This window comes from Poecilia reticulata, linkage group LG14 (assembly GCF_000633615.1).
Source record: "Poecilia reticulata strain Guanapo linkage group LG14, Guppy_female_1.0+MT, whole genome shotgun sequence".
NCBI lineage: Eukaryota > Metazoa > Chordata > Actinopteri > Cyprinodontiformes > Poeciliidae > Poecilia > Poecilia reticulata.
The window spans coordinates 1,244,723-1,257,511 of record NC_024344.1 but is presented as its reverse complement, the minus strand read 5'-3'; the positions used below and the strand labels follow the sequence as shown (position 1 = coordinate 1,257,511).

At 38.4% G+C, this 12,789-nt stretch overlaps 1 protein-coding gene across 4 annotated transcripts in view; it reads left to right on the top strand.

Moving 5' to 3' along the window:
* sh3pxd2b (SH3 and PX domains 2B) overlaps positions 1-12,789 on the top strand; it is a 40,982-nt gene that overhangs the window by 6,303 nt on the left and 21,890 nt on the right. For all 4 annotated transcript variants that reach the window (XM_008426910.2, XM_008426907.2, XM_008426909.2 and 1 more), the window contains exon 3: positions 8,313-8,388. In XM_008426910.2, coding sequence (XP_008425132.1) covers positions 8,313-8,388 — 76 coding nt within the window. The remainder of the gene's footprint in view (positions 1-8,312; positions 8,389-12,789) is intronic.

Sequence of the window (12,789 nt, the reverse complement as noted above, 5' to 3'; positions counted from 1 at the left end):
GCGATTTTTTTTTTCTTATTTTATTTTTCTTTAAAAAAAAAAAAGAAAGAAAGGCTTAGCCTGGCGGTGGCGCTAGTAAAGCATGGCGGGCCGCCAGGCCTATAATGCACTGGGGGAAACCCTGGATGTAGTTTTCTCTACATACCAAAAGGACATTCAGCTTGTTGGGTGTTTCTGTCCACCTGTGACCCAGACGATGGTGCCCAAGATGTCACAGAAAGTGCTAAAAGCTATATCACGCCAATGGTCCAGTATCATACATTTTTTATTTACTGAAGGCAATTCTAAAGATGCTCTTTTTTAGGACAATCGACTGTTTGCAGGAGAGGAACCTGTCTTGCATCACATATCCCTGATCGCAGCTTTGTAGGTACGTTTGGGCTTCTAGTCCAACATCAGTGCCTGTTGTCCTGGATTAATGGTTAAATATTCCCATAAACACACATATTGATGTTTTAGACCTTTTTTCCAGAAGAGCTAAAGCTGTTGTAAGTCCACTGCCATATGCATTAATAATGGAATCTCATTAAAGTCAATATATTTATGATGGAAAATGACCCAATAMATTTGGCAACATTTGACCTTCTGTTTCACAGAAACAGCGTCTGCATTACTCCATCCACATAACATTAGTAATTAAACTGTGTGAGGACTCAGAAAATGTCCCATTGAAGTTAACAGAAGACACTGATGAATGGAACAAYCGCACTGATGACCACAGAAATGTCTGAAGTCATTCAAACATCATACTATTGCCAGTGTGTCTCTTGCACAAGGAGGAAATCTCATTAGTATCATAGTTTCCCTTCTTCTTTTGAAGGTAATGGATCTTTGGGGGCTGGGTGCATCAAAGCTTTGAGAGCACCGACCACAAGATACCCAGCAAAGAGCTTTTAATGAGCAAACAGTCAATTTACGCAAAGCACACGGKGAACCCTAACTGAATTCAATTCTTATAATTTCATTAAAATAGTTAAAGCACGAGGAGTGAAATAAAGTCGTGTAATGCATCATCAAAGCTTCCCCGAAGCTGTCAATGCAATGTTAAGCAAAAACGGTATTTCATTACTAATAGCATTCATTTGAGCCTGGAAATATGCCATCACCTTTCTGTCTGTGAGATGTAGTAATATTGTCCTTTTAGTTAAACAAGCTAACAGTCATATTGACTTTGTGAACAGAAGCAGAATGAAAATAATGACTTATTACTCCTATTCTCCTATAACACAAATAGTCATTTCACATTTCCTTCTTAAAGTATTAGACTCTCTGGATATGATAATCCTAACTAAAAACACCACATGATTTAGAGTTAGTTCTGGTTTAAAGTGAGGTAGTGTAAAGTTATTGTCATATCACTGTGAGCTTGTTTAACAAGCACCTACATTGAACGTATCCTTTAACTGGACAGGGTGTTTTTACAAGCAGAATTATTTCCAAACAGTGATCTTTGTTTTGCTTTAAATGTTAGAAAGAGCATAGCTGCATTATTTCAGCCAGCAGACCATCAGTGCTCAGCAACATGTGGGGSAGGGGCAACACTGCACAACCCTTTTCAAACAGGAGAAAACTGATCAGTGCGGCACAGTCCGGCATGATCTCTGCCATTTCATTATGTTGACTTTTATACAGTCTGCTACTTTTTAAAACTGTAAAATAACTTCATAATGGTAACCAGCCCTGCTGAAGTGCGATTCTTTTAACTTTTTACTTTTACTTTCTGCTGTACATTTCTCCTAATCTCCTAATCCAAATCTCTTTGAAGACCTTTGTCTCCAAAGGCTCTTTTACAAAATTGTAGTCAGGCAATAAAAACTCTGTCCAAATATNAGCATTCATTTGAGCCTGGAAATATGCCATCACCTTTCTGTCTGTGAGATGTAGTAATATTGTCCTTTTAGTTAAACAAGCTAACAGTCATATTGACTTTGTGAACAGAAGCAGAATGAAAATAATGACTTATTACTCCTATTCTCCTATAACACAAATAGTCATTTCACATTTCCTTCTTAAAGTATTAGACTCTCTGGATATGATAATCCTAACTAAAAACACCACATGATTTAGAGTTAGTTCTGGTTTAAAGTGAGGTAGTGTAAAGTTATTGTCATATCACTGTGAGCTTGTTTAACAAGCACCTACATTGAACGTATCCTTTAACTGGACAGGGTGTTTTTACAAGCAGAATTATTTCCAAACAGTGATCTTTGTTTTGCTTTAAATGTTAGAAAGAGCATAGCTGCATTATTTCAGCCAGCAGACCATCAGTGCTCAGCAACATGTGGGGSAGGGGCAACACTGCACAACCCTTTTCAAACAGGAGAAAACTGATCAGTGCGGCACAGTCCGGCATGATCTCTGCCATTTCATTATGTTGACTTTTATACAGTCTGCTACTTTTTAAAACTGTAAAATAACTTCATAATGGTAACCAGCCCTGCTGAAGTGCGATTCTTTTAACTTTTTACTTTTACTTTCTGCTGTACATTTCTCCTAATCTCCTAATCCAAATCTCTTTGAAGACCTTTGTCTCCAAAGGCTCTTTTACAAAATTGTAGTCAGGCAATAAAAACTCTGTCCAAATATYRAAATGTCCTACATCACTGTACTGCAGAATGAGGAAAATCAGACCACTCTTGCTTGATATAGATACCAAGCTTGGAAAYTGTATTTCTTTTAACTATCAACTGAAACACATTCAATCCTTTAGCTATCAGTTTGTGCAGTCCTAACACCCTTWACACTACAGTCTGCAACCAAAGTCCYCAAGTGCTACTGTCCYCCAACACCAAACAAATGGTTAACAACCAGGCATGTCAACATGCCAGGGAGGTAATAAAACCTTTGGATTGAAGTTTGTTGRAGCCGGGATGCATCCAAAAGTTGAAGGACAGTGGAACTCAAGGACTGGATTTAGAGAYCTCYGGTWTAAGATTGTTTAAGATATTAATTTGTTTTGGTTGGTAGCTGTTGAAGCTAATAAAAAGCAAAAATGTTATCTCATCAGGGWAGCTCCACTCGTTAACTCTGTCCTCATTTTTATTTACAAGATTACCATTTAATAGCATAGTGCGTTTATTTCTTCATCATGTTTCCAGTTATGATTGGTTTGTCACTACCGCTGTCAGAGAATGTGATGATCATGTCTGACTTATTTTCAGTCGGGACTTTCATATGTGACCTCACCTCCTCCATGCTATTCTGCTTCCTGTTGTGGGGGCAAGWCTGTTGTTGGGCAGAGTARTGTTTTAAATCAGCTGAGCTGACGTGGGCTGACCAAAATAAATCCCCTTATCAGTTTTGAAATAGTAATCCAGAATTTATGTAAAGGGTTCATTTATTATCATTTATTAGTCCGATGCTTTACGCTGTTCACTGTGAAGCAGACAAAGACATAAGGTTGCTAAGGTCTGATGTCAGTCCAGGTGTCTGGCCAACATGGTGATGAAAGGCTGACAAATTTAACTCTTGTTGCTAATCGCCACTTCATCRTTTCCAGCTACTCTTCTGTTTTTTTCCTTTTTCCTGCCTGGTTTACTGACATGGTGCTGCTGTTGTATGATTCAGCATGAGGTTCTAATAACAAAGACAAGATGGGGCTGAGACTGAATGTGTCACTGAATGCATGCAGTTAACTCATCTGGACCAAACAGCTGATGCTTAAGATAAACCACAGCAACGCATTTTTGTTTTTTATTATTTTTAATGGTATGTGTGCTAGTGAGACCACTGACACACTTAACTTGGTTTTTGTGGCTAGAAGTAAATATTAACACGAAGAGCCTTGGACCTTTTCAGATTTTATTCTATTATAACTATAAACGTCAATGTATTTCATTGAGAATTTATGTAGTAGAGAAATGCAAAGTAGCAAATAATTGTGAAGTGGAATTCCAGTGCCTTAACAGAAGATTGGTGTATTTTTGTTTCTTTTTTTTTAAGAGTTTTACTTTTCATTGAAAAAGCTTCTTCAGGTTCTCAGAACTGAAGAAGCTTTTGTGATCAGGTGTCAAAATGTCTTCAAGAAACAAGATCCAGTTGCCTTCTACTTAAATTACTGACTGTCATTTCCTGWATGACTAAAATCTACACCAGTGTGTCTGAAGAATGTGGTATGAATTTGTATTTAGCTTTTTTTACTCTGATAATGAAATAAAATCCAACTGCCATTTGAACTAATCTAATTAGGAAATAKTCCAACTGTGTCTGTTGTATTCTTGGTATGAATTCAGTTGTGTTCAGTTGCTGTGAAGGTCTCAGGATTACAAGAAAACATTGGTGAACAAACTTCATGGAGCTTCACGAAGACAGAGAAACACAACTGACAGATGGAATTTCTTCGAACCCACGAGGACACGACTATTCACTGGAAAGAGAGCAGTAGTCAGAGAAGCAGCTAAAAGGCCCGTCGAATTTACTGCTCAGGAGGGAGAATGTGTTAGGACAGCTATTAGTTGTGCACTCCACCAAATCGGTCTTTGTGGAGGAGTGGTGGTAGCGATTGTTGAAATAAAGTCGGTAGAGGTATTGTTTGGAAGTTGCCTCAAGCTACGTAGGAAACAAACATGTGGAACAAGCTGTTCTGGTCAGATTAGACAAAATATTGCCTTACACAGGGTTTCCCCCAGTGTATTACAAGCCTGGTGGGCTGCCAGGCTTTACTTGTCCCTCCRCCAGACTAAGCTTAGCTTGTTTTCATTTTATCTAGCAGGACTTTTAAAAACCAGTAACCACGGACTGCGTGCGTCTTTGCTGCACTCCGCTGCGTACTTCACCAGCACAGCGCAGACGGATTTATAAACGATGTGTTGAACAGAGTGCAAAGCCGGTTAATGCACCGATCACACCAACTGCCTCTCTGAGTTGGCCGCCTCGCCCTGTTGCAGACACCGCTGTCACGCTCATCTCATGGTCATGCAGAAGACAGTTGTTTTGACACGACACGATGCCTCAAACTGTGCCATATTAAATTCCTTCTCCACCTCTGCTACAATCTAGTCAGGCAGATTTCAGCACGTGGTTGCAGAGGGGGCTTGTAAACATGTGAACAAATGTTAGAGGGCCAGCTGGTGTTGACAATGAAGAGCACAGATTGGAAAAACTGGTCTCATAAAGYCAGAGCCACCAAAACAAACGGAGTCTGTGGCGCTTATTACAAACTCAACAGTCACGAACGGAAAGTCTTGGTCCCTGGTGCCACGTAAATGAAATCTTCCTGATTGCCTCTGGATTCCAGCAGAGATGTGCARTGCACCGGCTGTAGCTCGTCATGCAGGGCCGGCCAAAGGTTGTACAGGGCCTTGAGCAGAATTTGATTCAGGGGCCCCTCTACCTCTTCATATTTTAATTGTGTTTTTTTATTTATTGTTTATAAGACTACATAGTTGTGTGTTTTACTTAAAAGTATTGTCAACAATGTCTTCCAGGAACACCCAGTAATATTTTTACATTTCCTGTCAACACGGTGGGCTGCTGGTGGAACACCTTGCAGGTTTCCTGGGGGAAACCCTGTTTCAGCGTTAATGCAAAACATGTTGGTGATGGCATCATTCTCAGAGGAATCTTTTCTTCAGCAGGGACAGAGAAACTGTTCAGACTTAATAGGAAGCTGCAGTAGAGTTGAGACTAAGGCAGAGGTTTACTTTTTAGCAGGACAACCACCTCAAMCACAGCTAGAGCTACAGTAGAATGTTTTACGTCAAACTGTCTTTTTGTTACGGTTACCCAAAATTCAGAAATGTATATTAAAAGACAGTTAAGCCAGTTGACAGTCTGAGCTATTTTGCAAATGAAAACAGGAAGAGATTGTAGATGTGAAGTTGTCCTTCATCCCCTCATTCAACAGTCTTGCACAACCTTTATTATACATCTGCCTAAATGCTGATGTAGTGAAAGCAGATACAGACTTGACTAAATTGAGTCCTTTCAAGTGCAGGTTTCTTTCTGAATCAGCAGAAATAAAAAACTGTTTAAAAGTTTCCAGGATCCTCYATCTGTCGTCGTAAGTTAAAACTATAAATACTTCTCTGAMCACATGTTGTCTTTCTGTGAGTTGCTGACATATGTTTTGTTATGTTGATTATTTTGGGTTTAGTTTCCWCATATAGGATCAGTAAATGATGACGGATTAAAAGCCACATGAAGTAACTTAATTGTAGATTCAAAACTCAGCGGTTATTATTATCAAAGTTAGAAGATTTGTGGTTCTTTTGCATGATTTGCAGTTAATGTCCTTATATTTTTAGGTAAGAGTAATTCCACCATTAGAGAGGGGTATACTAATAAATAAGCAAGCAGAGAAGCATATCCAGCAGTTTAATTTGAAAATGTGATTTGTTTAGTCCAGGATAACTTATTGTGTGTATGACACTGGTGTCTGGAATCTGACCTCAAAGCAAGTCTCATGTCACTGCTAACAGGTCCAACAAAACATCCATGGTGCCTGTAGCMGCTGGAGGCGTTCCCGTAGAGCATGAATATTTGATGTTGTTCGCTTGGCGTAAATGGCATTTTGTAGAGATGTTTCTCTCTATCTCCAAATGTTTTTTTTTTCTTTTCCTTTGACTGGCTCTGATTACAGAGTAGATACAAGGTTCAGGGGAGACGCTGAGGCTGGGGTGTGTTTGCACTCCCAGCTAAACACATGGGAACAATTACTCTGTGTGGGGCATTGGATCTTCTTTGTCTCTGTCTGGCTGCCTGCCTTTGTGTTTATGGTGGATTCTTAAGGTGGTGCTGTGTCACTGACTCAGTGTCTGATTCTTAAGCAGATTGATGTTTTTAGAGCCAAAYATTTTTCCCTCCATACTTTGTTGACATCTTTCTTTTTTCTGACACYATTTTGGTTTTCCGATGCTCTTCATTTATGATGATTAGCTTTAATGTAAGTAATAACATGCCAGCTTAAGTTAAATACACAGATAAGTTTAATTAGTTCTACTAKTACCGTTTTTAAAAAGACAGATTTTTTGTATATTTCTCGATAAATAAAAATTAAAACTGTTCTGATTACACATATTTTAGGGTTAGGGAAATAACAGCTTCCAGTGGTGTTGATTTGAGATGAGATGACCTTGAGTTTCTTTTTAATCCAGCATGTGGTTTAGTACGTCTGTCTGCAAATGTCCAATGATTAGAAGAAGGCAGAAAGTGTTTTTGTTGTAGWTAGTTRGTAAAWTTGGTCTGTAGGAGGGAAATCTCAGTTTGACTGGAGTCCTGCACCGACTATCAGCAACGTCTCATTAGAGACCAGATGCTGTAGGATGGATGTTTGTAGTGTAAACCTGTTCAAAGCTGATTATTACATGTCTGTTGCACCTAAAARCAAAAAAAAAGAAGAAAACTTTTCAGATTTGAGACTTTTCTACATTGTTCCTGTTCTTTATTGTTGCAGCCTTTATTTATCCAGGTACGGAGTCATATTGAGATTAAAACTTGTCTGGCCAATCAGAATTTAAGTTTTATTTGTTCTTTTCTTCAGGGTGTATAACAGATGCATATATTCTACGTTAGACAAATATGATTCAAAACTGAGTACAAAAAACTAAACTAAAGCTACGTAGTTGACCGAGTTTGACAATGTCTGTCACTGAAGGATGTAGAATATACTTTACTCAATTGCATTGTTTTTGTAGTTTTTATTAAACAGTTTYGAAATAAACTTTCATTATGAACGAGTATTAGGAAAACTTTCTTTCTGTATGTAAGTAATAATTTGTTTAACCAAAAAGTGCTTTCTCCTGTGTTTTGGAAGTATTTTTATATCTGTTGCTATAAAACCTWTTAAATGATCCAATTTGATGAGACTGTATTGTWATGTCAGAGTCTCTGTTAGAGATCATATTAGGATTTAACACACACTGCAGTTGTCTGGGCCAAAACAACTACTTTGGCTTCATCAGTGTTGGATGCAGATAGGTTTTAATTGCTGAATTWCAGTTTTTAAGAAATAGGAGAAGTAAGAAAAAGAGAAGAGATTTAGAGTAACGAAGAATYACAGCTCRTTKGCTTTTTTTCTGAGGAATGATGGAAACAGATATATTCCATTATGTCAGTGGTTCCTGGCTGCTAACAGCACTCAGCTACAGCAACATATGAAGCTCAGAGGGGAAAGAAACATACCATCTGTTCAGTACATTCCTAATCATTGTCAGATCTGCCCCTATTGGCTAAATTCCCTGTMGGAAGTGCTGATTTATAAAAAATCACTTCCTCACCACCTGCAGCTCCCCTGTTTATTCAGCCTATATGTGTATGTGTGAGTGAAAATACTRCATGTGCCAATAACTTTCCAATCATTTTGGGGATTTCAGATGGAATTGCTGGATAAATTCCCTGTGGAGGGAGGCCAGAAGGACCCAAAGCGCAGAATCATTCCATTCTTACCAGGTGAGAGTCCAATAAACTTCAATCTACTTTAGATCTTCACCATTTTATGCAGAAAATGAAACACRTGAATTTGTCTTCTCTACAGTGTCTTTCAACCTTTAAAAAATAACCTTTAAAAACAGAATGCATAAAGCACACATAAACGTCAGTATAACCAGGAGTAGTTGACAATACTTAGTCCTAAAACTGTCTGAAAGGAATTCCTTTTTAATAATAAAAGGGAYTGCTGTGTTTTCTGTGTACGTGACTGACTTTTTAAATCCTTCTGAAAGTAATACTTCAAGAGAGGGGAAAAAGGCCTTGTCCATGAGCTCCACCCACATATMCCCCACCACGCAGGCAGGGCTGGCTGGTGGRGCGGGGGAGACTTTTTATGTCCATGCAGGTCTGGAAGTCATTGAGATAAGTTGTACTAAGACAGCAGAAATGTAATGTCTGCATGAGGGAAAAATAGGAGAAAAAAACAGGTTTTCATTCTATGCTTGTCATAAAACAGTCTCTCCTGGATTAAACTGCCATCTTTTTCTCTTGGTCTTAAAATTGAAATTGGAGATTTTCTCTGGAATTCCTGCCTGCTTCCTCTCATTCCTCCTCGTTTTCTCTCCKTTATTTCACTGACTTCTATTTCCATTCTTATTTCTTCAGCTCTTTTCTCCTTCTAAAGAAACACAGAGAGCTCTTGTAGAGCTGTTGACAGAAGGTTAAGGAGTAATCTGAATTAAGTACACTAAAAACTTAAAAAACTAAGTTTTTAGTGAAAAATAGTGACAAAATAGTGAAAAAGCCTAGCTTTATGGTGAGTGGAGATTCTGAAGAATGTCCCCTGTAATCCTAGATCTCATCACACTTTTCTCTCGCTGGGTTCCAAGCTAGCATTTGTCTGAACTGCTGATATTTCCTCACAGCTAGGAAAGTTATTTCCTACAGAGCCTGTATGGAGCGAGGTCAGCATTGCTAAGCACTGATGTGGTTTTTCCTCTTGAGAAAGTTTGTTAAAGTCCTGAAGATGTTTACACTCTTTTGTTTTCTCCACATCAGGAGGGAGTAAGGTTTTTCTGTCTGTGTTGATTACTTTTCCTGATGTTTTTTCCTGCCCCAGTTGTAATAACCAACAGCTTAATTGCATATTGTTTTCTGTTACATTTTACAAATAAACAAACAGAAATTCTCATCAGGATGATTAAAACTTGAATATATTTTTAGATGTGCTCCAATCTATGATTTTGGGGTTCAGATCTGATCCCAGCAACCATCAGAACCAACTTTACTAAAAAAAAAAATCTGCTTTTATCTCCTTCTCTTCAGTTTGCAGAGACAACGTCACAATGTGCATATACTACACTAATTTGAGAGAAGTGACACCAAAGTTCAATATCTTATTGAACATGATGKTCAGTCTTATTGTAGTTTTTTATGAATTAGCACAATTGGTAAAMTTAGCATTGCAAAGAGYAATATTAGCTTCTKTGYTTATTATGTCGATTGTAAATATTCACCCCTTTTTTCAAAGTCAGGCTGTCAGTATGTCTTATATGTTCCATGGCTTTTGGAGATTGAAAGATTAAAATAATAAAGTACCAGGCATTGTTTTTTATTATATGGCACATCTCTCATACYGAGTATCGTYCAAAGTGCTTTACAGAGAGACAAAGGAACAGAGGATGTATTAAAACACCCACAAAATTCAAACAACAGTAGTAAATGTTTAATAATCACCTAAAAACAAATAACAGTTAAACAAATGAAAAGCTAAAGTAGGACAGAAATGAGCCAATGAAGCATCCTTCTTCCTGTTGTCTAAAGCTCCTTGTTTCTTCTCTGTAGGACTCTGGGATTATCATTACTGTGACAATCCAACATAACTTTCATCAYTTATGTTTGTACAGAACAAATAAGCAACACCTGACTTGTACTTTCTTGATTTTAGCCACAAAATATTGTCATGGCATTCTGTGCATTGGATCAGATTTGGTCCATCTGTATGTAGTTAAATATTTTAGAGTTTAATTCTAGAGCACTAATAGATCATTTCACAGGCAGCAACAGCCAGTCGGTCATTGAAACCTATAAAGCTCCCAGTGGAACGTCGCTCTGCTCTCAAGAGCCTATTGATGTTCAGTGTCGATATCCTCCAGGATGCAGACAATCCATTTGTTATTTTAGTTTGAACATATTTTCTTCCAGTAAAGATAAAATACAGAACAATTCTTTTCATCTACTTCTATCTCTGAAGTTGGAGTAAGAATAACCTTAGATTATGGGCTGGATCAACTTTGGTGGTCCCAAATGTCTCACATTCCATAAACTGTTCTTAATGAAGCAAAACACAAGCAGATCTGAGGAATTAAAGTTACCTCCTTGCTTAAGTTTTGTCTATTGCACATTGATATTTTATCTGCACGGCAGAGAATTCACCGTTTCTTTGGTTATTTGAATAATTTGTACCAGTAGWAGGAATGCCTTAGTAGTAAATTAACTGACATTCTTGACCTTAGTCCATTTTTTTACTTTGATGTTTAATGTCATAGATGAGATTAGGAGCGTAGATCGAGACCTTTGCRTTGCCTAATCTGTCCATCGTTCTCCCGCTCCGGTTCCCCTGCCAATCCAGGTGAACTGTCCTTGATATCCACACAGTTTTACTGAGTCGTGTCAACCAGCTCAGCCCAGCAACGTCCAGAGGCTTAAGAAACTGTGGGCGACAGACATCGACAGCCTTGCAGTTGTTACTCTGTCCTGTTCTTTTGAAAATATTTCTGTCACACCAAAACAGAAGAGCTGCTAAAAGATACTGTAATAAATGTTCCAATTCTAGAAACGTTGAARTGCACCAGCTGGTGGTTCCCTAATAAGAATGTGTCGTAAAACAGGAGCTAACTGGGCCAAAGTGTGGTGAGGTGTTGGAGCAGTTAACCCAAATGCAGGCTGTTGATCCTTTGCTGCAGGTCTACCTCCACATCTCTGTGTGAAAATCAGATGGTACTGCCACAAAAATCTAAGAAAAAATCATAATTTTCTAAAACTGCCAAGATGAACAGCCTGGGCTACCAGGCTGTTCTGACACATTCCAGGTCCTCATTCATCATACGCTTCACTCATGTCTGAACTCTAGTTTTTGCTTTGGCCTGTTGACCTAATACTGAGGAGCATTTGTGCCGTTGACTTACATGGCAGGAGTCATAAATCACTGCTTTACTGAAGTTGTTACTGARACTGCACAATTGTGCTAATTTAACTCAGTTTACTTTAGAGCATTTCTGCATTCCTTGAGTTTGGYGTAGTCCAAAACATAAGACACTCCAGGCCTTTTTTGGCTTTTACTTGCATATTCTGGCGTTTTTCTCCAGAGTTTTGTGACCATGCAGTAAGCATKTATTTGTTGTGATCCAGTTATTCCAGGAACCATCCTAGCGTTAAGACAAGACTTATGGAATTGAAACAAAATTCTGGCAAATACTTGGACMCTTTTGTCATTTGGCAAACGGACCCTACTCTGGCTAATCGTTTTAACACAAAGAATCCACTTTTGTCACATCTAAGCATTAAGCTTCAAATAAGTCCAAATAACAGGGTTAGAGCTGCAGCTGTGCCACTACAAACAGCTTAAGCAGATTTTGAGTTATATAAAATTATTAACTGAAACAAACAAAAAAAAAAACTCTRTAAAGAAGCATAAAATAGCAGCGAGTCTGCTAATTAAGAGATTAGCGGAGGCACTGCTCTTTGGGTAAGAGGTAAGTAACAGTGGGCCTCTCTGTGTTGGTCTCACTGYAAGTCTTTTCTCTTCAAACTTCAGTCTTCTGAGGGAAACAACAGTTTTTTGATACCTTTGGTCACTGCTGGCACACAGATTAGACCATAAYGTCCACCCTGTCCGTCTCTCAGCCGTGGCTCCAGAGCYGTGGCTGCTGCTCCTCCCTCCCTAACAAGCTCTTTTCATCGGTTGCATCCACATGCTGCCTCGCATACAAAGTGAGCAGTGTTGAGTCAGTGCTTCTCTCATGACCCCACTGAGCTTTGGAAAACCGTCAGGAACGTTCTGCTTTTAGAAGGATGATGGGAGGAATGAAAATGAAAAGAAGAAGCAGAAATATTCACCTGAGAGATGACTTTCAAACCTCTTTCAGCTTTTGAAAGCTTTTCGCTTCCATCACTTTTAATACTTTTTGCAACTTTCATTCTATTCTGTACTTAAGCATGTAGGCATTTTGGGGTTTTTCTTGAACTTATAAATAAAACCTATTAAACATATTGTGTTTCTATTACATGGATCTTTAAACATCTGTGTACATGGCTTTGTTGGCTCATTTATCAAAAAATAATCACCTTTGAGTAGAATAGAGTAATTATGCAAGAATGTTTGTCTTAGTCCAATAGAGTCAGTGGCAGAAGGAGACATTT